Raw genomic sequence first — 27,132 nt, forward strand, 5'->3', positions numbered from 1 at the left:
GAATTTATTTTTGGACACCTTTACCTAACTTTTGATAAGTATAGTCACAACCCCCCCACCCCCACCGGCATTCAATTCAGGTCTTCTCGGAAACCTAACAACCAGGCTACGTTTCTTGCTCGTATTTGTTTACAAGTAATAATGAATCCTTAAAACCATTAGGTTGTTCATATTGAGACAGAGGAATTAGTAAAAATGCCATGTGAACTACAATGACGCCACTACGAACCTAAATGGATTAATCAATATAGAAAATAAAATAAAATTAACAATTAAAAAGTCATTGGTTTCCCCTATGCTCAGAGGCGTAGCAAGGGGGGAAAGTGCCTGGTACACCGGTGCGTCCTCCACCCCCGCCACGCCCCTGGAACGCCCTTGCTACACCCCCACAGGGGCACGCACCCTGTGCATAGAGCCTCCCCCTAGCCCCTTGGAGCCACACCTCTGCCTCTGCTGCAGAGGTGACTTGATTAGCAGGCAATTCTTCCTTCGGAAAAACTATTTCTAGACTTTGATTTGAATGAAAGACTGAATCCAGAGTTGAATCCTGCTTTCAGGTTGCCAAAGGAAAGTCTGAAGAGGGAGATCATCTGTCTTGAGCAGGAGTGGAATAAAGCACCAGCGCAGTGTAATGATTCAGAATGTTGATTTTGGAAGTGGGGGGGAAAATGAGCTCAAATCCTTACACAGCCATGAAACTCACTAGATGGATCGGGGCCAGACAGCATCAGAAGGTAGTTGTGAAAAATTTGCAAACTGCTCAAAGTTCCTTAAAAGAAGTGTCAGGGATTCAACACGTAAACTTTTGGTATTAACCTACTTTATCTTTCTGCCAAATCATAAGAACTGCATGCATTCAAAAACGGAATAATAACAAAAACCTGAGTTTACGCTAAACATCTATCGAATTACAAAAGTCAATGTACAGAAGTGTTTAGAAGAAGAAGAAGAAGGGTTTGGATTTACACCTCATCTTTCTCTCCTGTAAGGAGATTCAAGGTGGCTTACAAACTCCTTTCCCTTCCTCTCTCCACAACAGACACCTTGTGAGGTAGGTGGGGCTGAGAGAGTTCCGAAGAACTGTGACTAGCCCAAGGTCACCCAGCAGGAATGTAGGAGTGCGAAAACGCATCTGGTTCACCAGATAAGCCTCTGCTACTCAGGTGGAGGAGTGGGAAATCAAACCCAGTTTTCCAAATGGACAAGAACAACATCTTACATATTTTTCATATGTATCTGCAACAGTCCCATTTTTATTCCAATAAATACTATTTGATGTAACTTCATCAATATTAAAGAGACGCTAATATGTTCTCATCTTGTAAACAAAAGCATCAATTAAAAATTACTATGCTTTATATTCTCCACAGATAATAGAAAAAATAAGGAAATGTAGCATTTGAAAGATACTGGCTTACCTCTTCATCCAATTCCTTCATTATCTTCTCCAGGCGATTATTAATAGCTCTAGGGAAACAGTGAAACAAGTGATAGGAGAAAAGCACAGAATAAGGTATCAAAAATGTTTAATTTGTTTTTCTATTGTGAATGTTTTATTGTATTGTTTCTATTGTAAACATTCTGTTATAAATTTGTTTTTCTATGTCACACAACCTATATCCCTGTTAGCAACTGTTAAGTAATATGTAGAACAATTCCTTCCCTGTGGTAAATGCTGTGCTTCCAGAAGCGGAGCTACCAGGGGGCGGGGGTGGAAAATCACCCCCCCACCCCCACCCCCTTACCTTAGTGAAACAGTGCAGTCTGGAGAAGCGGCCTGTTCCCTTCAGGCTGAAAACGCCCTGGTGGGAACTATACTTCCCAGGAGACCTTATGAGCCCCAAGATCTCCTGGGAAGTGTAGTTCCCACCAGGCTGTTTTCAGACTGAAGGGAACAGGCCGCTTCTCCAGCCTGAACTGTTTCACTATGGTAAGTGGGGGGGAGGGGGCAGGGCACTGCCGGTGTGTGTGTGTGTTGCGTACTGGGCGCAGTATGGCCCAGCTACACCTCTGTGTGCTTATGAGGGGAAGGAGCTTTTGCACCTAAAAACTCTAATTCAAATTGTAGCTGTGCACAGGTACAAAGCCCATCAATATGACACATAAAGACCATGTAGAAGAATCAGAAAATTCAACAGTCTAACGATCCCATGTCAGTGCTGTAAGTTTCAGGATATAGCAATCAAGCAAAAACTAATTAAGTTAATCTCGACAGCCAAAGAATAACAGGAATCTTTAAATATACCCGGGATCTATTTCTACTGTACTTGGGTTTTTAAAAAACCAAGAGGTTTGACAAACATATAATATGGGCACAGCTTTACCAACACAGAAATGATTCCCATAGCCTGACTTCTGACATCTTCTGCACATGGCAACAGGCCATGAGGGGGAATAAGGAGGCCATGTGCTGATTCCCACAGTCTCTCCAGTCATCTCTTCCTGCCCAATGCAAGCTTGTGTTCTACAGCACCTGTGTTCAACAGCAAACTAAGTTATCCTGAGGAGAGACGGACAGCTGAATATGAGTAGCCTGAGCCCAAGGAGCATGCAAAATCCAAGGCAATAGAAAAGTTTTGAATACAGGCTGCCTCTCAGTATTATGGCTCTTGATGCAGGCATCATTCTTGATATCCTGCTATATACATCTTGTAAAAAGGTGTCCCATGCATGGGGAGGGGAAGGAAAACTGATTACCTGCATTTCTGTTCCAGCTCATCTTTGAGTTGTACTTCATTACGAAGCTGATCTTCTAACTTGCTTAGTTTTTTCTGAAATTGTGCAAACTGGCAAAGGAAAAGTCTTGCTATTAAGTGCTTATCAGATGGGAGATTATTTACATGGATAAATACAAGAAGCCTAAAGCTTGTTATTTAGAACCAAATATTATTGATTTGTTTGTTATTTCTACAGGCCAGCACTGAGTGGGTTTGTAGAACACATGAAAATATCTAGAGTGGCACACTGTATTGTAAAAGCATAATTTAACTCAGCAAATATGCAGAGCAGAGTGAAATCCATGGGCACTCAAGAGTTGGATCCAAGGATTCCTTTCCAATAAGTCTTTATTAAAGGAAGGCCTCTTCCAGTTGGAATGGGATTCTTGGATCTAAACCAGATTATAACACTGTTTTTAACTATCCAATCTGCCCTGCATTGCTGAAAAATAGCAAAACTTCACAAATTCTACAAACTAAACCACATCAAATATTAACAATATGTGGCATTACAAGTGCAGATTCGTATTTATTAGCAGACTATATTAAAACTTTAATGTGGGGAATAAAGTCTATAAGTAAGCAAGTTTATTTCCCCCTGAAGCCAACAGACAAATTGCAAAAAGTAATTTACTTCTGTTATTCAAATGTTACATTATAATTACTGATATCGTCCCCAAAATTGGTGAAAATGTTGTATAAATCTGCTCTACAACCTTAAACTTACATCCAAAAAGCATGCCAAAAAACATGTAACAGTGCAACCCTATGCAGAAATATTCCATTCTAAGCACTGGGTTTAGATTGGCATAGGTGTCAAATTCACGGCCCTCTCTGTTATGGACTACAATTCCCATCAGCCCCTGCTAGCATGCCCAATTGACCATGCTGGCAGGGGCTGATGGGAATAGTAGTCCATAACATCTGGAGTGCCAAAGGTTCGCCACCGCGGCAGTAGGGCATGCAATGAAACTCAGGAACAGTAGATTCAACACAGGTGAAATCAAGTACTTTTTATTTACAATCAGGGGCCATATTTACAAGCTGAATTAATGAATTATTGAATGAATTTCTAAATATGAACCAATGCCCTAATAAATTCTACGTATTGCTTTAATTTGTCCTACAGCATATTTAGTTGCTCGACTGAAAACAACCTACTAGAAATGGTCTGAAGGGCACCTTCATTGTCTGTGTTTTAGGAAGTCTTGTAAGGCCATCTTGAAGAATTTGGGTTGGGGCTGCTGCTTTGTGAACTATTTTCTTCAGACCATTGATTAGGCTGTAAAAACATTCAGGGACTCAAACTTGCACGATATGTGGTCTCTCTACATCAGGGGTCTGCAACCTGCAGCTCTCCAGATGTTCATGAACTACAATTCCCATCAGCCCCTGCCAGCATGGCCAATGCTGGCATGGGCAGATGGGAATTGTAGTCCATGAACATCTGGAGAGCCGCAGGTTGCAGACCCCTGCTCTACATCATTGTGACGTTATTGTACTTTTCTACCTGATATGATATTATTAACTACTTTATACTTTTATACAAAGGTGCTACATCAAAATTTAAGTAAATGAGTCGATGCAGCTTACTTATGGATCTTACCACAAGATGGAATTATGGCAGATGGTTTTGAAAGTAGACTAAACAAATTTATTACTGACGGAAAGATCCACCAACTTTGGATCTCTCTTTCCTAAATTACTACCACCTTAATGGTGGGCAGCCCAATCTAGGGTGGGGGTGAAGGCAAAGGGACTTGGGATGCGTCTTGGGGCAGGGGAGGGTCATTCCCAGGGGCGAAGTCAAGTGTAGTCGGCCTCCATCAGCTTTCAGTCAGGGACTGCCCATAGTGTAGCTGAGATTATGGTGATAGTAATTTTACCAGAGCGACTAGAATCCAATGTCGGGTGGGATCTTTTTGGATGCGAAAATAAGAGATCCATTCTCGGGTTATGCTAAGAGACTGCAATTGTGAAGCTGGGGTTTTTTTGTCTCCCTGCACCACATGGAAGATCTGGAAGATGTATAACCAGCGATATCTGGTAGTTGGCGACTACAGGAAAGACCAGATGTGATTGGACCAGATATGTAGTGGCAGCTGATTATTTAATTGTTTTTCTTGTTGATTTCCCATGTTAAGAGTTCGCGTACTCTTCAACTGTCAGTGAATTCTGTCTGCTTTAAGTAACTTAAACTTTGACAGTTAATTGAAACAGAGACCAATTGGATGAATTGCTTTTTAATGAAAATTAAGAGTTAAGATTGGCCTTCTTATCTTGCTTTATCAGATGTAACACATGCACTCACTGATTGGTTCATCTCCACTTGTGTTGATTATCTCATATTCATCTAAACAGTAATCACATAATTGTGATACAAGATATTTAGAAAAACTGATATTTTCCTATAACCATGCATTACTGTGATAAATCAGACATCTCTGGATAAAAGTCTCAGAAGAAAATTAGTGAGATTTCTGGGAATGTGTGACTTGGCTTTTTGATAATTCCTAAAAGCAGTAAGACAAAACCCAAAACCTGGTTTGCTTTTGAAATATTACTCACACAATTCTAGCATTTTTAACAGTAATTATGGGGATAATTTTCATACCCCTATACTCTCTTGCATAAGAAAGACAACTATTTCTTTTTTTGATGAAATGTAAAAGTCTCTGAAGGTTTTAAGTCCGGTTTGCCTGTTACCGTTCAAAGAACACAGTTCACACCTTACCAGTTTTATTATCAGATTTAAAGGTTGATATACATCCTTCAAGAGTTAAATCCTGGAGAACTCTGCTGCTGAACAGTTTGCATTGGAAAAGCCTTTTAAAAAATTGCTTAGTCCAGATTCTTTAATTGAATGCAAAAGTGATTGTGTTTTTGGTCTAATTCAGCAAGATTCACATGTTTGTAATTTTGACACACTGAAAGATTTTCTACTATTTTCTGTTAAAATAGTTGCCACTACTCCAAAACTGGAGAAACATTTCTTGTCCAGTGATGGCTCTCAAGTACTTCAGAGTGGAACATATTAATTTCATGTATAGCCAATGACTACATTTTTAAAGACCACGTCTATGCTCAAAATAAATAAGTAAATAAATAAAATTTAAAAGAAACATCTATATTGTAAAAATAAACAAAAACAGATACAGTCATAGAGTTGGAAGAGACCACAAAGAAGGTTATTCAAAGTCTAACCACGCCTTACGCGTTGCCATACCGCCAGGCTAACCTTTTCTATAAGGAAAGAAAATATTTCCCAATCGCTTCATCATAGTTTAGGAAATAACCACTACGCACCTCTTCCTACGGTAACCTCGCAAAGAACCAAAATAAAAGGGTGATACTGGGTGTTTGCCTTTTGTAAGGAAAATCCATATTTTCCTTTTATTGCAGAATTCATGACCTTAAAACCTAAAACATAAAGCCATCTAATGGCCAGTGATTCATTTCACTTTAATGGGAGTTATTCAAAGAAAATAACAGATCTGTACAAATAATGCTAACTATTAAAAAACAACATATGTTTCTACAATGCAACAATATACTAGTCTAAAAAACTTTTTGTGAGTTTAACATTTAATTGAGTAGTATCCTTACCTCATTTTTCCTACAGGATTCATTTTCCCTACAAGGTTGAGACGAGTCACTTAGCAACCTGTTGAAAACAATTCAAGTTTTCAAAAACTCTTGTCCCCATGCCAATCAACTCATTTTAATAAACCAGATCAAATCTTAACACACAGTAAACTATTCTCAGAATAACGGCCGTCTGATTCAGCTATCTTTTTATTTTCACTGACCCAAAGATTTCTGAGAGCTTCCTTTCAGATCCACACACAGTTTATAATTTGAATGTCTACGTTTAACATTTCATTCATATGCAGTAATGCAGATCCAGTATATGCAGCCAGGAAAATAAAATGTTCCCAACACTAAGTATTTTCCTTCTTGTACTTTCTCTCTTCCCTCCTCCACCCCCGCAAAAACACAAAATACTTATACTGAATACTACATTAATGTCAGCTAGAAACTCTACCAACAATTTCAGAAATATATCACGTACAAGTTCTCTCTGTAGTAGGTAAATCCTATAAAAGGCAGCTGATTTCCAACAAAGGCTTTGGGGATTGGAAATGTTTCGACATCTCCTCTATCGTCTTCAATGTCATCAAAATTGCTGCTATCTATATCACTACTGAGCTCAGGGACAACTGGTGCGGCAGCTAAAAAAGTGGGAGAGACTCGTGTTAGAACAAAATTAATCGACTACACATCTCAACACAAAACTGAAGTCACGTTCCACCACAAAAAGGCTGCATCTTTAGCAATCAGGCTTGCAAAGCAGTGCAAAGCATGTCCGTTCCAATTATTTATACTCTGAAGTTTAAGGAAACTAGAAAGAAAAATTCTAGAAGAGGTACGGTGACCACTGGGTGACACAGTGAGCGAAAAGGAACTGGACGTATTCTTTTTTAAAATTTTTAAACAACCCCGAAGTTGAACTCCATTTTGGAAACCCTAGCCTCCATGATATTTGAAAAATGTACAGAAAATTCAAGCATTTTTGAGGCCAGATACCAGACTGAAACCGAAACCCTAACAAATGTAACTGCGGCGAATAGGACCAGAATTAAGCCCCCTCCCCTCCAAACAAATGTACCTGTTTTATTTCCTATACACCAATTTATCTTTAAAAAAGAACCCATTTACACTTTGGTTTTAAATTAAGCTTAATCACTGAGTTAGTTTCTAAAGCGAAGGTAACATAATTGCTAAGAGAATGAGCTGCAATCCACGAGGTCTGTGGTTAAAATTCTGCTTCTGCTATTGGCTCACTTAGATGGTCTTAAGTAAGCCAAACCTTCTCAGCTTCATCTGCAATGTGGGGAAATAATAATTGCCCACAGAGGCGTAGCGCCAAGGGGGCGGGGGTATGTGCAATGCACTGGGTGCGCACCCCTGCGGAGGTGTTCTGGAGGCATGGTGGGGGACGGGAAGGGGTGTTCTGGGGGGTGGGACAGAGTGTTCCGGAGGCTTGGAGGGGCGCAGGGCGCACTTCCCCCTCGCTCTGTCCCTACTGGCCCATCTTCTAGGCCTCTAGCTACACCTTCTCCGCTTCAACTGCAATGTGGGGAAACAACAATGGTCTACCTTATAGGGCTGTTATAAGGATTACACAATAACATACACTAAGTAGTTTATAAATGTAAAGCATTATTATACCACCTAACTGCAAATCTTCAGCCATAGTCAATCATGGCTATAAGATTAAACTTGTAAAAAATGTTGACCCATCCAAACTATACAAAACTCAAGTGAATAGGGAAGGCTGCAGTCGAAGCGGAGTGATTTTTAAAAACACAAAGTGGTACTGGATCTTCAATTTATCTCAAATGGGTAATGTAAAAAACCTAGAACATTAAATCTTAAATGTTCAAAAAAGCAACACAAACCAGCTAATCTAGAACATCCTTTATCAGCATGAAAGCCCTATCAGATCTACAGAACTTCGATCTGGAAGCTAACAGTGAGGGAAGCTCTACGTCCCTTTGCACATGCATAGCTGACCCTGCCATTGAAGCATACCATGTGCTCATGGAGATCTGCACAGTAGGCAGTTACTACTGAAAGAAATGATATTTTTACACACACAAGTATATTTAAAACATATGGAAAGTACACACACGATTTATTTCAGGAGGATGTTACATAGTTTCACACTCGACAGATTTTCCATAGGAAAATCGTGAGTCCTTGACATTTGCAGAAATATGTTGTACAAACATCCATAAATAGAGACCATTTTAAATTAATACAAACTCAAAGGCACATTCTGTTTTTAGAAAGGAAAAAGGAACACATTTCTTTCAAACAAAAAGGTACTTACTCTCTCGTATATTATCCCAATTCCATTGATCGTTCTTAAAGAACAGATGGTTTTTAATTTCTTCTACTCCGTTCCTTCCAAGACGCACATCCCTGAACATGGCAATTAGACCAAATTTTATATTAAAATAGACAGCATTCCATTTTCATCAAACATATTTTTACATTCCATTTACATGCCAAGATGCCTAAACACAGAAGATATATTCATGGCAGTTTTTCATTAAGATCTATTGTAATTTGAATCCCTACACAGAGAGAGCCGTTCGTTAGCACTCTCACAAATGCAGAATGGCTAGAAATCTCAATCTGCCACATTTGAAATTAAGTGTATTTCTAACTGGACTATGCAGGAAAGGAATTCAGGAAAAGGCTTCATAAAAGCCTCCAAAAAACTCAGAGTCTGCAAAGTTTGCCAAACCACAGTACTAACATTTGGACAAAAATGACGGAAGAAACCGGCTTCCAAACACAGACCAGTTATTCAATACCTACTGAAGTAAGTATTTAAAAAAACTGAATGCTGCATCTCTTACTTAAAAACGAAGCCACACATGCACATTTTTTCCTAACGACGTATAATGAAGCCATTATACAAGTGGCAAACTTATTTCTTTTCAAAACAGCTTCCTCGTTGTTGAAAACTCATAAAAACAGGCTTCGGTATGAAAACTACTAAGTCACATGAGAGATGCTCGTTCCTTGTCATTTTAAGTGTTCCAGCGGCAATTGTATATATAAAAAGGCACTCTGTTTTAAATAAATTCACTGAGCAACATGTTTAATATAAACTGGGAGGGCATACACAAGTCCAGGGAAAAGGGAAGCAGACAGAGCACTCTTTTAATGAGCTCAGAGTTCTTTTCATACATTACCTTCTCCACCCTTCTGCTACTTCTCGCACACAAATATGCAATCTAAAGTAATCCTCCAAAACAAACCCCTCTTCTGCTGCCTATGTGCTCAGAAAGCAACTTCATCTGGCCTACAGCCAGGTCTTGAAAAAAATATTCTACAAATTAAATAAATTATGGGTTGATCCCTACAGCTGAGTAAATGGAAGGAGCTCATGGATTTTGCCTGCATTCCTTTACACTCAGTAGACCCCCCCCCCACTTCCCCAAGATAGGTTGAGGGATCCTGGTTGAGGGATAGGTTGAGGCTGAGGGTAAACAAAACCTTGCTGGAGCTGCATTTAGGAGAGGGAATACAGAGTCTCATTTGATGCATATTTTTGAGTTTCTATAGAATGCCCTTCCAATCCCACCACGCATTTTCGTAAGTTCAATTGGTAATTATTGCCAATTAAAAACACAATTTTAATGATGAGTGAATTTTCACTGATTTGCTATAATAGGATGGTTCTAAAATTGTTTGTTTAAAAATCCTATTGAGAGTATTCACTGATATTACAATTTACATCAAGAAATCCACTTTAGTTAAAAAGGACAAAGGGGAAAAATGTATATGTGTATATATGTATACACAGATTTACATACCTGTCTGTTAAAAAGGCACATATAAGGTCCTTTGCATGTTTAGAGATTTCTACATCATCTGGGAAATGTAATGAGTTCTTGTGATCCATGATTTTACTGTATGTCCCCACCAATGAGTCAGCATAAAATGGAGTATCCCCTAAAATTAAAAATGGTTAAAAGAGAAAAATAAGTTGAAAAACAAACAAACTCTTTAAGATTATCTAGCAGTTTCAACTAGTACAAAACAGGGACAGTATGCATACGGGTTATACGTCACATTACTCCCATCTTGGAAAAACTTCACTGACTACCAACATGCTTCTGCCTCCAATAAAAAGCAGCAGATTTTACCTTTACAGCCCAACATGATCTGGGGTTAGTTAAAGCACCTTCTCTTTTGTTATGTGTATTCAATTACTCAGAACCTTTCAGCCTTCTCACTACTACTATCTTTGAATTATCTGATTGGCATAACACCTGAAGAACACCTCTCATGCTATCCAGCCTGCCAGATGAGATGAGCCTCTCAAAACTTACTCTCTGTGCCCTCATTCTTCAGAGGTGAGGTGGGTGGTGACTAGAGACGGGGCATTTTCTGTAGAGGCACACCTGAGGCGTAGCAAGGGGGGGAAAGCGCCCAGTGCACTCGTGTGTCCTCTGCCCCTGCCCCGCAATGCCCCCCTGCCCCCACAGGGCCGCGTGCCCAATGCATCGTGTGTCCCCCGCCCCCTTGGAGCTAAGTCTCTGCGGCACACGGCTTTTGGAATGCTCTCCCCCTTGAAGCTTGCTGGGCACATAACACTACTTTCTTTTAGCAACCAGGCTAAAACACATCTTTTTTAATTTAGACTTTTAATTAGGGGTTTTATCTTATCAGCTTTCTAATGGTCCGCTTTTATTTTATGGATAGCGTTTATGCTGCCAGTCACTTGTGTTTTAATATCATGGTTTTTAATTGTAAGGTGCCTCGAGCAGGACTCTGAAGATGTGCCATAGAAATATTCTAAACAAACAAACAACTCTTTTTCAGCAGTTCCAGCAATATGGAAGGCTGTCCGTGAGGAAGCGCATAGGGCCCACATTCTGGCTTCTCTGTGGAAGAAACGTAAGGGCATAGTTTTCAGGTGGACATCTGAGAGCTGATCTGTAAATACCGTTTTACCTGGAGGATATTAATATCTGATTTTTTTATTGTTGTTGCCTGCAGGTCAAGTAAACCACATTGAGCTGCTGTGATTGCTAGCAAAGGTGCCAAATCAACATGTGCAAAAGTTCAAAATTATTTCAAAGAATTGCAAGTAAAGACACAAAGAATCCCCAAGCTCTGTGCTAGGAATCATGTAGGGGTCTTTACCAGCGCAGGAGAATTGGGAAAATCCCCCTTTCCACTTACACCATTCTGCCAACAGTGAACAAGCGCTGGATCTAATCCATAGACATGCATCAAACAAGCATAAATTAAGTCCCATGATTCTGCTGTTTTCGGTACACACAGTACTATCAGTCTATTTAATTTGAAACTCCATACACTCAACACATACGTACTTGGATCATAAATTATTTAGTCTATTCAATGTCCTGTGCAATTTGATTTTTTTTGCTTGTTTTGAAAGCATGATCTCTAGGAAACCAGCTAACAAACCACAATCTTCACACAATTCTTTTAAAAAAAAACAAAAAAAATTAGAACAGTTTTCTTCCTGTACTGGTACTTTTCAGCCAAACTCATAACATGCTTTGGACTATGAAACAGAGTGATTTTCAACCTTTCCGAGTAAGGATCCTCCTTTAACCTCTATGTGGCAGAATGGCATCCACTATGCTACAACCATTTGACATCACAGTCACAGTAGGAAGGGAGGGAAACAGAGGGGAGTTAGCACCCTATCAGTGTCCAGCCAGGATGGTGGAAAGCAGACCAAGAGAACCAGGAACAGGAAACACAAGTTGAGTACCAGCAGGTGTAGCATAATGAGGAACAAGTTACAGATGAACCATGGATACATCTTCTACACTCATCTCGCCACACCTGCTGTTTCAGATCGCAAGCAAAGAGAGGAATTAGGCATGGTGCCTTTACTCTCTGCAAATACACACAAACAACAACAAGTCCTCCCAAATGGCAGCAAAATAAATATGGCAAATATCCTAAGGTTTGCAATCCAACTGAGGGTCCAGACCCTTGGGTTGAAGACCACTGATATAAACTATTTGATTGTTCCATTATTGTCTAGCATCAAGAAAAGGAAGACACAAGGAAAGTGAACCACATGGTTTGGTCATGTTACACTGAATTATGCGGGAAGGGTCAACTCATTTCATTGTCTTCATAACCCAGTCAAAAGTTGGAAAATAGAAGAGTCGTGCTGGGATGGGGGAAAAGAGAAAGCAAAGGTTATCGTTTCTAATAACATCCCTCTTGCCTCCTTTGGAAGATCCATGTCATGAGCCAGCCCCTGGGTATTCACCAGGATACAGAGGACTCTGAGGCAAAACTTTAAGAACACAGTGCAGCCAGAGTTAGTTACTCCAGAGGAAGACCTGGCAGCAGAGCCAACTCCCAGCCCTTCCCTGCCTGATCACGTGGAGGAGCCTGCAATTTTGAGCAGGTGGAGGAGCCTGCAGATCCTTCTATCTAGGGCAGTGGTGGTGAACCTTTGGCACTCCAGATGTTATGGACTACAATTCCCATTAGCCCCTGCCAGTATGGCCAATTGGCCATGTTGGGAGGGGCTGATGGGAACTGTAGTCCATAACATCTGGAGTGCCAAAGGTTTGCCACCATGGATCTAGGGAATTCAGTGACGAGCCAGCTGTGCATAGAAGGCAGAAGCAGAGGCAGCTATTGCAAAACAGCAGAAGGAGTGCTCGTCTGGCAGTAAAACATGGGAGATTGGAAGTCTCTACATCTGATGAGGATTAACTCCTTGCAGAACCCAACCCCCTGAACAAGGCTCTCTATATAAGCCTTGCTGTGAGCTTGCTTCTGCCTGGGTACAACAACAACAACAACAACAACAACAACAACAACTACTACTACTACTACTACAACTACTACTACTACTACTACTATTATTAATTTTTTATTTGATTTGATATACCGCCCCATCCCTGGAGGGCTCTGGGCGGTGTACAACATAAAAACAGCATACATAAAATAATTGTAGATACAGTTTCCATAAATACAATTAAAACAGCAGTTGTTTCCCAAGATAGGAATCTCACGAAAAACCTTACTTGAACTTAAACCCTCCTAGAAAGAAGGAGGGGGGGGGGGGGACAATGGGTCCTGATGATATTAGGAACCCATGGAATAGGGGGCACAAGTGTGTTTCCTGTTGCTTCTGTGTGCCTGGTCTACTGCTGAGCTCCAGCCTGTTTGCCTGATCTCCTGTGCCGTGACCTGTTGGGACTGTGACCTGACTACACCTTGCCTACCGCGTGCCTTGACCTGTTGGACTGGACCTAACCACGCCCTGCCTGCCTGCAGCACAACCCATTTCATAAGCTGAAGATCCACACTGTTATACAGAGCAAAAACCAAAGGATTAGACTTCCAAGACTAAAGACATCTTCAACATCATGCTGTTAGTGCACCAATAATGAACACAGCAACTTTGCAGCAATGTGCAGACATCTGAGATCTAATCACTACTGAGGGAGAGTGTAAGAAAAATTTACTACTCACCAACTAGCATCTCAAACAGAAAAACTCCTACAGACCACCAGTCACATTCCCGTCCATAATAACCATCACCTCCTTGTGACTTCAATACTTCAGGTGATATGTAGTCAGGTGTTCCAACTGCCGTATCACAACGCACCATACCTGTCTTAATAATTACACAGAAGACAATTAAACAGCACAACTAATTAGTATGATGGCTCAGTAACCTACATTTCTTAAAAGAAAATTGTTTTTGTTAAAAATATTATAACTGCATAATCACACTCATATGAATAACGTGAATACAGCGCACAATGTAAGCGAAAACAAATCTTGCTAAGGAGAAGGAAGTTGATCCAGGAGCCAAACTAAATAAGCAGAAGTTGAGAATGCAATACTCAATTTACAACCCCAAAATGGAAAGCATTACAGTAAGCTCCAAAACACATTAGAAGAACAGCAGAAGACAATATATAGAAACATTTTTGTTGAAGTTGGCCAGCTCAGTCCAGTTGCGGCTTTTTCCTCGATGCACCATACAAGACACTGTTTCTTGTAACAAGTTTTATCTTCCATTAAAGAATCCTAAAGCCAGTACTAAATAGATGTCAGACATACAAACATGACATTTTACAGAAAATAGTGCGTCTTTCTAAGTATCTTAGCATTTTACTACACAGCACACAATAGTTAAGTAGCATGTACATTCTGAGACGCAAGTGAGAGATTTACTATCACAAGCTCAATGTCCCTCAGCTGCAGGCCTCCCCCCCTCGCCCCCATAAGCAACATTCTGGGATAGATCCAATAAGGGCCGGAGTGGGAACTGCGCCCCCCATGCACCATCTCGCCCCCCCCGCCCCCTTGGCACTGTGCCACTGGATCCAATCCTCATTCTCCCACTCCACTAAGAAAAAGGCTAAAACTTAAGGAATCATCCTTCAACTTTCTTCTGTTGAAGGAAGTACCACCTAAGCTGGAGGAAGGCTCCTTAGGCATAAAGAAGTTTCCTTGGAGAAAGTACGGATACATTTCCATAAATATTGGTCCCATTGTAGGGCTTTTCTGTTGATTATTAATAGTGATAATATCCTTAGAGAATGCATGTGAAGTGCTCTGGATGCTCAAAACTGCTTTGTAAACATTAAGTATTACAAAGTATTCATTAAAAGGTGAGCATCTTCCCCTCCACGTAAAACTACTTACTTCACTTCTTTTCATACTTCATGCTCTGGACCTGTGTATGTGTGCAAGTACTAGGCACATGTTCATCTGAAGTGGTATCCTTCTTAGGTGACATGGAAAACCATTATATGATGATGATGATGTTAATGAGCTGCAAGCAGTCCTAGAGGGTTGTTGCAGTAGTCCCACCGAGCAGTTGCTTCCTTCAAGAAAAGCCAACCCGGGGGGGGGGGGGGGGGGCCCCGGGGGAAAAGAATGGCTGCACACATGGAGACCTGAATTCAGGCTCCTCTTTAGACTGAGGTGTGGCTTAGCCCAGGGACCAGATCATCCGCTGATACAAAGGGGGGTGGGGCACAAGTGGCTCTTTAAGGAGAACCCAAAAGTATGCTGTGACCATGGGCCAGGGGGGGAGGCGAATCAAACATCAATGTACTAAAGGCACTGGCACTAGAATAATCCAGAGATCCATATGCACAGAGTCCACACGCAGGCAACCTAAACCACATATGCCAAGCATATTTTAGAAACCCAGCAAGGGCTACTCAATGCAAATTGTTAGGAAATTATCTATTGTTATCACTTCTCCTGAAAATGAATCTCCTTTGCCTTAACTTGATCCATGGTCTGCGGGACGTCTTACCCCATATGTCCCGAATAGGTCTCTGCGTTCGGCAGAGGCCAATTTACTGGTGATCCCTAGCCCCTCGATGATACGGCTGGCCTCCACCCGGGCCAGAGCCTTCACAGGGCTGGCCCCTGCCTGGTGGAACGCTCTTCCATCAGCTGTCCGGGCCCTGTGGGATCTTGCTGAGTTCTGCAGGGCCTGCAAGACTGAGCTGTTCCACCGGGCCTTTGGGGAGACCAGCCGTTGATAAGGGGCCCTCCTTTTCCTCTCCCTCCTTTATAACATCATGGAGATCCTGCCACCCCTTCCCTTTTGGGGCTTTTGTGGGAATTGATAGCAGGCGCCATCCTGAGTTAATTAATGCTGCATTTTAAATGGGGTAGGGTTTATTTTTATTAGAGCTGTTTTAATCCATATTTATTGTATTTAATTCGATGCAGTGCTCTACCTATGTTGTTCACCGCCCTGAGCCCTTCGGGGGAGGGCGGTTTATAAACCCAATAAAATAATAATAATAATAATAATAATAATAATAATAATAATAATAATAATAATAATAATAATAATAATAATAATAATAATAATAATAAATAGTAAATGCATTGGCAATTAATGTGCCGTCCCATTCAAACCCTATAATTGCATTCACTTCAACTTTGGGAAATATTTTTAATGTGCTAGCTTTTCATGACAGTTTCTGGTTTTAGAAACTGACCTCATAAACTCATTATTTTGTGACAAAAAATATGAATAGCCAAGAACATGTTGGATATTTCCACAACATAAAAATGAGCTCCAGCAGAATATTTTCTAAATAAATTTGACTGATTGATTTGGATTAACCTTTAAGTAAATCATCTGAAGACTACTAGGGGATGCTATGAAGATAAATGTGCATAATAAATATGGTTAAAAATGCAACAGCTTATATCTGGCTGATTGATTTGGATTAACTTTTATGTACTGTAAGTCATCTGAAGACTGCTAGGGGATGCTATGAAGAGTAATGTATGTAGTAGATAGATGACGATTACTGTCTACATTATCAAGCTTTCCATAAAAGAGTGGTTAAAAATTCAACAGCTTATCAGCATTGGAATCAGGCATCACTGTGACCAATCAGGGTTCTTTTTAAAAATTCAAAACACTAAAAGCTGAATTCAATCCACCCCTTCCAGTTCTTGCATTAACATAGCATACATAGAAGTTTCGCTACCAAAAATATGTATTTTCCAAAAGCAGTAGAACTGAATTATCAATCCAAATGTAACCTGGTTCCAGATAGCTAAGAAAATCCAATACTTCTCCATTCTGTCAGGTAAAGTGTTCACCATGACTTAAAAAGCTTAATTCAGCTTTCATTATCAGCATTAAAAAATTCAGTTAATTATTTAATGCTATCAAAGCAATCATACTTGATTTAAAATTCCTCTGATAGCAGGACAGGCTCTTATTTTATATATTCTGAACTTGGAATTTTAGAGCAGTGTAGACTACATAAAGGCCCAGGATAACTATTTCCAGTTCTATTCAGGTGCCACTCTGGGTTTAACATCCTTGCAGCCTCAGAAGCAGCAATCTGAAAAACAACTGAATAGTCTAGTTGAGTGTATACAAAGCCTTACACAAGTCTTTACCAGCTCTCTGGATCATTATAGTTATTTTGTTCTTAATGTAAGCTAATAATAACTGGTCAAGCACACTGACTGAGCAGCCTCTCTTCACAACAAGCAGTACCAAAACTAACTGTAAGGGTAAAGCTGGCATTTGGAATTTGTCCCCCCCCCCCCCCCCAGTCCATTGTGATTTTCACAATGCTCAAAATAGGTCTCTCATTATAATAGGTTTTATATCTTTCTTGGGTTATGGGGGGGGGGGCGGTGTGTTGAGTTTGGGTTCAAAACCTGAAACACAGAATTGCATCCTCAATATACATGACAATTTTTGTTCTCTCTAAATCTTAAATGAACTGAATATTTGTTTTAATGTTCTCTGATTCCCTTGGAAAATCGGTGAAAGGATCAAGCTAGCCTTTCAAATGCAGAACTGTGACTTGAACATGGAGATTAAACTTTGATTCAAGTATCTTGATGTTAGTAATAAAAGTCCACTAATACTTAACAGGCAGAAAATCCAACGCATTTCTCAGATTATTCAGCTATCCTTCCAACAACCCCATAAAGGATTCTGTAGCCAGGAGACTGGCGATTCCTCAGTTGTCAAAAAGTGTGTGTTAAGAAAGTGAACAAACCCGGTTTGGGGAAAACTTACCCACGGTGTTCTGGTTGAACCAGGTTTCACCGCTGCTCCTTCCCCTTAGCATGCGCTTTTCCCGGACCTGGATGATAGTAGACCTTTTGAATGAAGCCGGGATCAATCCAGATCGGAGGAGAGCAATGGGGAAGATCGGCGGCTGAATTTCCCAATGTTGTGTGTGAGGTGGAACCTCCCAGCCAATCAGGGTGCAGTGGGCTGCGCCCAATGTGCGTGCAGCCCTTTTTAAAAAAAAATTTCAGAGCCGAAATCCATGTGTATACGTGGAGACATGGGGCTGGTTTTGAATGATTTTTCCCTGCAAGACAGTCTAAACCAATGCCACACCTCGTATTCACGTGGATACGAGGAGACAAACCATAACAGAGACGGGGCATTGCTTTAAACACCCGTTTCCCTGTTTGTGCTTACAGTTCTTCTGCGCATGCTTGCGCAGACGTGGATATGACTGGTTGAAAATTTAAAAAAAATTCCCACCCCAGCACAACGCAGCAGCCAATCAGAAAAGCCCCTGAGCGGATCGCGTGGTAGATCCGCAACCAGTGGGAAATTCTGCCTGGCTACTGCGTCGCCTGGAGCAGGGGTCGTTTGGTGGCCACAAGCTGCAGTGCGGACCGTGAAAGCGCGATCAAAAGATCCCAAATCAAACAAACCCGGGGTGTATCTACTCCAATTTTTGTAGTGAGGAATCGATCACTGAGAAAGGGTGGCTTTCATCAAGTGGGAAAGGGGGGGTCATTATGTGAGCTCAGGGCAGAGGTAAGATTTAAAACAGATACTTTCTAGCCACTACATTACACCCTTTAAATATGGCTTAGCTAATCAAACCATTAATAATTTTAGAATAATACACAATGAACTGGATACTTACTTCATCCATTTTCATACAAGTGCCAAAATCTGCCAGCTTCAAATGTCCATATTTATCCAAAAGCATGTTGTCAGGTTTCACATCTCTATGTATTAATCCTAGGGAGTGAATTGCATTGAGAGCTAGGACAACTTCCGCTGTATAAAATTTGGCCCACTTTTCAGGCACATCGTAATTGCTCATAAGATTCACAAGATCTCCACCAGGCATGTACTCCATTACCATATACAAGTATCGGTCATCTTGAAAGGCACAAAAAAGCTGCAGCCAGAAGAACAGACATTGTAAGATGTTTGTCAGGCAGTCAACTTTCAAAATACTATTTAGATCATAGCCAGTTCAGAACACTAGGGAACCTTTTTTTGGTATTATTTTGGTATTGTACAGTTATTGGTGGGTGCAAGCCATTATAACTTCAGCTTAAAAAAGGGAAAAGTCAACTGGATTCTAAACAAGCAGAAATCTATCAATTAACCACTGCCGCAAAGGATGCTATACCACAGTAGTTTTGATGCTTCTTCAAAAGAACCTCCCAAAGGACAAATATTCCAAACAAAAATTATCCTTACCTGAACTACCCACGGACTGTTGGCAAAGGCCATTATGTCCCTCTCTTCCCAGAAAAAGGCCGAATCTGATCTTTTGATCATTTCAAATTTACTAAGAAGTTTCATTGCATAAACCTTCTGTGATGTTTTATGGCGAACCTGTGGATGAAGAACATTTTTTTAAAAAGTGTATTAAGACTTTACAAAAAGGTTTTCTTGCATTTTTGTCTTCAGTAGAAGTAGAAGCAGTTTCAGACTTGTATGTTACTGAGAACATGCAAGTCTGAAACTACTTCCATCAATAATAAAAATCAAACCCAACCAATGGATTCTATGCAAGCAAAAAGTTCCTCAGCTGATTTAAATACTAAAAGGGGGGGGGGGGAAGGGAATCTATTCTATTCCATTCCCCACCCTTTGCCATAGTCTCGGGGCTGGTTACAATAAAAACATGCTTTAAAATCATGACAGGAAAAACACAATAAAAACTCATTCTAAAAATCCAAACACAATATAAAATCTCCTGCACCCACACACAAAAAAGTGAGGGGTGCAAAAACTGTACAAATGCAGAAATCGAGTGGCCACAAGGCAGATCTGAAAGTAACGCATTCTGATGGGACAAGCTATCAGACCATCTCTGATGTTGCATAAAAAGTGTATCTGAAACTTAAAGCAGACAAGATGCTAGGAGATCTCCAATTGGATCTTTATATTTTTAAAGCTAAACTGCAACTATGTAGTGTCCTGATGTGGCTTGCCTATAGAAATTGTGCTACAAATCTTGGACAGGAAAAATAAATAAACACAAGTGCACATCCCACCTTTTCAGAAACCCCGTCCAAATCAGGACAGCATGTGGCTGTTTAGTTTTTTAAAAATGGTGGGGAGATCTTCCAGCATCTTGTCTGAGTAAGAGTCTCTATTTTTCTAATTCCTCCTATTTATATGCTCATGACCCCTCTAACAATTCCTAAAGTACTGCATATCATAAACTTCCAAAAAGGCATTACAAACATGAAAATCAAATTAAAATAACTCTGTAAGACAGAATTATCAAAAGCAATCACCACTTTCACACATCGAGGTAAAACTCTGCCTGTGACTGGCATGAACCGAACCAGATAGCTACATGCGGGTGAGACAGAAAATTGGAGCTTGAGTCAACAGTTCCCAGATTAGGAAGACTTCAATTGTATTCCATGTGAGAGAGACAATGGGAGGGAGAATGGCTGCTGGGGTGGTCTGCACAATCTACGGGGTGTGTGTTGTGCATGTGTGCGACCACAGCACCTTGAACAATTGGATCTGATCCTGGGATATGAAATAGTTTGCCTTGCAGCAATTTGGACATGACAGTCCATCAAAGGAGGGGTTTTTTTTGCCTCTTTTAGTACCGTGATTGGATGATCTTGGTTGTTCATTATGTCCAGTTGATAGGGCTGAAGGAGATGCTGCAGGGGTTTGGAGTGCAGGCCAGACCACTACACTGAGTCTATGGATACAACCATTGTTCTCATCAGTTTGCCAGCAGGATGCCAGAGGTGCTTCTGCTGCCGATGGCCGACGAAGCCATCTTGTTTAAACTTCCACGCCTTGGCAGTGGGAAGAAAGAGTGGTCTGTGAACAATCTCCACCAGGACCCCAAAATATTCCAGCCGTTTGGATGATTGGAGGGATCTATTTGGAAGCATCTTGGGAGAATGAATTTGTTCAGACACTTGAAGTCCAGACTGGCTTTCCAAGCCCCATTTCTTTGGGAGACCATGAAGAGTATTGAGTAGACTCCCTGACCTGTCTCTGGAATAGGAACAGCCTTAATGTTTAGGAGGTGCTGAATGGCTGCTTGGGTTCTTAGTCACTTCTCTCTGCCTTTTGGGGTAGGCAAGAGTAAAAACCAAGCAGGAGGAAACCTGATGAATTCCAGGGAGTATCCATTGGAGAGGTCATGCATCTGTCACAGAGAGAAGTGTTACACACTGTGTCCACTGTAACAGACTCCCCTCTGTGATACACCTCTGAAGATGCTGGCCACAGATGCAAGTGAAACATTAGGAACAAGATCTACCAGACCACGGTCACTCAGCCCGGAAAATCCACAACAATCCAGCCGTGAAAGCCTTCGACAAATCTACAAGATATTTTTATTCTCCACCTCCCTCCCTTTCTGTTACTATGACTCCCAAGCAAGGCTGTTAACAACAGGACGTTTGGTGGACATTGAATCATAGGGTCAGCATGAGTCACCATGAGTCAGAAGCAACTTTACGGCACTTAACACACACTGAGGTAAAAGTACCATAACAAGGCTGCAGACCCTAAGAGTTGAAGGCAACATATGGACAACACAAAAATACCTTCTGAACTGAATGTGATATATGGCTGCAAAGAATGGAAAGGTATATAAACAGGGACATCCTCGTTAACTTATGATAAGATTATTCTTTTAGAGCAGGAATTAGAAAAGGTGCTCAAAATTACTTAAACACTATTGGTTATTACGGTGGCAACATTTACAGTCCAATCCTGATTGGCGGTGGGAATCAGCTGTTAGAGCTGGCGTGAGGCCACGCCAGCATGTTTGCCCATCCAGCTGACATAAGTAGGATTTTTGACAGCAGGGAAGGCAAACAGGGAGAGCCCAAACCAGAAGAGCCTTGATATCACAGAGCTGTGCCAGCCTAAACTGGGCTGCTGAAGCATCTGGGGACTGGCTAGGGGTGTTCCTGGTGGTGGAGTCAACTGGCTTTTGAGCTGGTAATGCCCCCAGTGTAAGTTTGTTTTGCCCCATGGGGGGGGGGGAGTTTCTGCTGTTTGCTGCCTTCACACTCCACCTGGAAGCCCTCTGGAGGGGGCATGGCAGCGCAGGAGCCGCACCATCCCTGGCCACCAGAGATCTCTGGATTGGGCTGTTAGTTAATTTACAGTCTTGATTTAAAAGTGGCACCTGATTGATTGTGTTGTGCACATTTTCCTCAAACTATTACCTTTTAATCCAAGAATCACTTTTAGGAGGTACCTGATGTGGTGCATGAGCACAGTATCTAAACACAACCAGTTTTTCCAACAGTGAAAGAGGAAGATAGGGTCCCCTTTTGCTATGCTAAGGATCAAGGAACCTGTATGTACAAAAGTGAGAAGGAATAGAGGCGGCAGTAGAGAACTGGGTTCGATTGAGTAAAAAAAAGCTGGCTGGATCCAAGGAATATTTTTCCTTGAAAACAGCTATTTCATTCATGTGCAAATTTAGCAAGATTAATTAAAGAAGTCTTAAGACAAGTTTTTATCAAGTAACAGCCATATTAATTGCCTTTCAACTACCTTTTAATGCTCATAGTTTGCCATATTTCCAGCATCAAACACGTCTGAGTTAAACTGGCCACCAATACATCGAAGGAGAGTATAAAGTCAAGTAACTTGCCCTTTGGAAGAGCAAAGAAAGAAAGAACTGAGACCACTAGGAGGCCACTTTTTTGTGCAAGAAACCACATTTTATGATATGCCTACGCACAATACATATTTTCTGAATGCTGGATGCAATGTGAGGTAAAGATGTTTGAGACAAGTTGAAGCTGTGATTATTCCAAAAAACAAAAAAAAATTATTTGTTTGTTCAAAATATTTATTAGCTACCTTTCTTTTTTATGAAGCTCAAGGTGGCATACAAACATAGCTAAAACACAGGATAAGATATATTAAAACATAAACTAATTCAGGTGAAAATTCACTATCACTGAAATGTAAGGTCAGTAGTTTAATAGCAATTCCAACTCTTACCAGCTGTACTTCTCCAAAGGCTCCTCTTCCAATCACTTTAACAACATCATAATCTTCAGCCTTCATTTGCAAAGCTCGAATTTTTTCCACAATTTTCTCAACTAAGACAAATTCAGAGAATGCCATTACAATGTGCACAAGGTGTACTCAAATACTGGGCCATCTATTTATCTTTCCAGAATATCAAACTTTCTTACAAGGGTGTGTTTATTTCATCTATGCCCCACCTTCCTCCCACATAGGGACCAAAAGTGACTTGGACCGTTGCTGCCACTACTGTTTTACCCTCACAAAAACTCTATGAAGTAGGTTAGGTGAGTTTGCGAGTTTCCATGATAGAATGAAAATTCAAACACAGCTCTTCCAGATCCTAGTCCAGCCATTCTCAACCAGGGTTCTGTGGTACCCTGGGGTGCCGTGAGCATGTCCCAGGGGTACCGCAGCAACACTACCGCCCCCCCCCCATTTTTTGTGGTGTCTCCCACCGGCGCCAGCAAGGACATGGAGCTGGCCCATTGGGCAGGGCCTGCCACAAGGTCAGCAGCCCCCCCCTTCCAGTGCTTCCCTTCACCCTGGGAGGGGAAGGTGAGGTGTGTGGCAAGCAGGGGCAATGGGAGGGGAAGGTGGAGGGTGGCGGCAAGGGTACCGTGAGATATGAAGAGTGAGGTCAGGGTACCCTTGACGAAAAGGTTGGGAAACGCTGTCCTAGTCCAACCCTCTAAGCACTGCACTACTCTGGCTCTCATATTTTCACTGTTCAAATAGAAATTAAAAGTCAAAAAACGTAGAAATGGCACAAACCATTTCTGTAACATGTTTTGTTATCAATGTGTTATTTGCATAGCAGAAGATCAAGATATGGAAACAGTGTCCTTACAGGGTTGGATCCAGCGATCCACGATCCTGGGGCCTACAGATCTTTTCTATACTCCCTTCCCTGCAGCATTTCTAAATTTGGGGAAAATTTATTCCTGGTGTTGAGGAATCCATTTGAACTAACAGCCATACCATTCAAGAGGCTACTGTAGAGAGAGAAGAGGGGGCAAAATTATTCTTTCTCTTTCTGTTCTGTCAGTGGAGCTGCGTTGAAAGAAAGAACAATTTTGTACTCTTCTCCCTCGGCACTGTAGCCTTTCCACATGTGTTCCACACAGTTTGTGCAACCAAAGGAATACTTTCTTTTCAAAGAGGGAAGTGCTGGGAAGAGGTGAATGTGGGAAAGATATGTGACTAGCATATCTAGCAGATCACTGGATCCCACATACAGTATCCTAGCAGAGATTATTCATGCTAGAGGGAAACGACTCAGTTTTCACAAGCCTCCCAGTTGTACTTAGTGATCCACTGACATCAATAAACATTTTTATATCTACTGGCCAGAGATCTTAATAAAATGATTACCATTAGAATAGTTCAGCATTTCAAATAATGAGGTTCCCTATCAATACAATATACAACAAAATCTCAGGTACTATGTAGTATTCCAGTTAGCAGGAAAAAAAACTGCATAATTGCATAGAAAAATTAATAGTATTGTAAAGTTTGGAATAATTTAATGAAATACCTAACATTAAACACATATTGACGGCTTCTTTTATCAAATATAATGAAAACAATAAGCCCCTCTTTTTAAAAATCAGTCTGGCTTTTTCAGATAGGCAAGGAGAAAAATGGGGTAATTCATAACATCTCTAACTATTCAGTATCAATGGACAGGGACAGCATCCAAATGAAACTTACATCTATTTAGGAAGTTATCTATGTTCTTATTTTTCCTCAGTGCTGGATAATCCAGATCAAGAACCAAAGAATTCAGACCATCCTATAAAAAAGAATTTTTAAAAGGTTAATGATAATTAATTTTAGAGAAATTCATCCAACCCTACTCCATAGCTTCTTAGCCAGAGAGGACATCATATTTTGCAATACACAGATTACAAAACTGCTTGTACCTCCTACCCGATTTGCATACAACCTATATTCTCAAATTAAGATGTTGAAGCTCTCTTTCTTTTCATATTTATTCCTAGTTTTACACATCATTTAGAAGCAGAACTGTCACATACAATGTAATCTGTTGGCGAGAGGAGGGTACACAAAGCAATGAAGCATCACTAGCTAACCACAGAGGAAACATAGAAGACAATTCCTAGGAATACAGGGCCCAAGATATTTATGCCTCTAAAACACACTGAATTGGGCCTTGAACAAATACACCCTCTGCATCCTACTCCAGGCAGGAGAAGAGTGAAGAATTTTGCACCAGTTGCAGCAACAGGAGCAAGAAACAGAAGATTCTAACAAGTGGATGACAGGAGCAAGATCGAACACGCAACAACAAAAGAAATTACTTCTTCATAATTAACTTAACATCCAATACCATAGAAGTAGTCACTAGTTAGATTGCTTTACTGAAAACAGATTAGACCATTTCACAGAGAATAGACCAGTGGCTTAACTTAGAGCCTCTAAATGAAGCCTTCCTTGTCATTATAGCAGAATAACTCTGAATACCAGTCACTGGAGGCAAAAGGGGTAATTATTTTCTTTATGGCCCAACTGAAAATTCCAGAAGTATCTGGCTGGTCACTGTTGGGAACAGAATGAAACCCTGGATGTTGCTATGAGGGATTCTTCTGCTCCGAGACTCGGAGGTCATATTGGTATGAGTGATTCCCACGAATTACTTAGGGTGGCAGGACCGATTTCTTCAACTTTTCACAAGCTATTGCACCCAAGGACAGAACAGAGATAAAATAACTGCTAGAAACAAACAAGTGATGATCAGAGGGGCGTAATATGATGGGATTCAGAAAGGGTTAGAACAAGCAAGCTTCCCTCCACCCATCCTCACAACTGGATCATGTGTGTTTGAGCAAGTTAAGGATCCCATTGGAAGTCGCCATCTTTTGTTGTCTTGGCTATTAATTCTGAGGCTTGTTAGTTGTAATGGTTAGGTTTTCGTGTACTATAGATTTATAATTTTTGATTGTTGTTAGAATGTTGTGTCATTTGATGTTATGTTATTATTATGATGTGAAATGTAAGATGCTATTATAGTGTTACAAATTGTTACGATGCTATTATGCGGACATGTGTTAGTTGTTAACCTGAGATGTTGGACCAGTGTCAGGATTTGTTGTAATTGACATTGTTTTATGCCTACTGTATTGATATGCTGTTGTTATTTACTATGCTGTACACCACCCTGAGCCCTTTTGGGGAGGGCGGTATATAAATTAAAAGTCAAATCTAATCAAATTAAAAATAAATACTCTTTTTCTTTTCTCTTCTTTATTTTGGTGGGTGGGATGCTCTCTTAATCTCAGATTAGAAGGAACTGTCATGCTCTTCACAGCAGCAAAGGGAGAACTGGAGGGAGGGAGAATGGTTACTGGACCCTGGGCAGGAAAATCAGTTAGCCTAGGTGCATGGCTGTGGGGAGGGAAGCAGTTGCTATTCAAGTAAAGCTTTTTTAAAACTAGCTAAACACTCCACGGTTGGCCTGCAGAGGCCATGAAGATTAATCAAAGTTTGTTCTCACTTCAAGGAAAAAGGCAGCTTGGTAGAGGACTTACAATAGGAGCATCTCAAGTGATGGGTGGGAATTCACGATCTTTCACCACATACTGTAGCACTCTGATGTTAGCTGGGAAGTTGTTTTCCCCACTCCACCACATGAAACCTGCTGGGTGAACTTGGATTGGTCACAGTTCTCTCAAAACTCTCTCATCCCCACCTACCTCACAAGATGCCTGTTGTGGGGAGGAGAAGTGGTTGTAATTCGCTGTGAGACTCCTTAAAAGTATAGAAAAGTGGGGTATAAAAACCAACTCTTCTTCTCTTTCTTAAGTCTGTAGTGTCTAATGAAGGTGGCCACATGTTCTTGCATGCGTCTATGATCATGCTGAGGTGTTACAGCCTATGTGATGGGGTAAGTTTGCTCTTCTCCTTGTTTAGTATGAAGCAATAGGTCTCTAGGAACTGAATGGTTCTGAGGGTGTCCCTGGTCCCTTACTCTAGAGTTGGAGAACAGATCAGAATGTTGTCCAGATATGGGTAGATTTGGATTCCTTGCTGACAGATCAG

General features: G+C 40.9%; 1 protein-coding gene across 1 annotated transcript in view; it reads right to left on the minus strand.

Moving 5' to 3' along the window:
* ROCK2 (Rho associated coiled-coil containing protein kinase 2) overlaps nucleotides 1-27,132 on the minus strand; it is a 130,527-nt gene that overhangs the window by 45,912 nt on the left and 57,483 nt on the right. Inside the window, exons 2-12 of the mRNA XM_048498693.1 lie at nucleotides 24,784-24,865; nucleotides 23,044-23,144; nucleotides 19,288-19,425; nucleotides 18,719-18,979; nucleotides 13,782-13,926; nucleotides 10,112-10,250; nucleotides 8,614-8,705; nucleotides 6,790-6,949; nucleotides 6,324-6,381; nucleotides 2,698-2,786; nucleotides 1,419-1,467 (exon numbers count right to left, since the gene is read on the minus strand). Of these exons, the coding sequence (XP_048354650.1) occupies nucleotides 1,419-1,467; nucleotides 2,698-2,786; nucleotides 6,324-6,381; nucleotides 6,790-6,949; nucleotides 8,614-8,705; nucleotides 10,112-10,250; nucleotides 13,782-13,926; nucleotides 18,719-18,979; nucleotides 19,288-19,425; nucleotides 23,044-23,144; nucleotides 24,784-24,865 (1,314 nt within the window). The remainder of the gene's footprint in view (nucleotides 1-1,418; nucleotides 1,468-2,697; nucleotides 2,787-6,323; nucleotides 6,382-6,789; nucleotides 6,950-8,613; nucleotides 8,706-10,111; nucleotides 10,251-13,781; nucleotides 13,927-18,718; nucleotides 18,980-19,287; nucleotides 19,426-23,043; nucleotides 23,145-24,783; nucleotides 24,866-27,132) is intronic.

This window comes from Sphaerodactylus townsendi, linkage group LG01 (genome assembly GCF_021028975.2).
Source record: "Sphaerodactylus townsendi isolate TG3544 linkage group LG01, MPM_Stown_v2.3, whole genome shotgun sequence".
NCBI classification, from domain to species: Eukaryota; Metazoa; Chordata; class Lepidosauria; order Squamata; family Sphaerodactylidae; genus Sphaerodactylus; species Sphaerodactylus townsendi.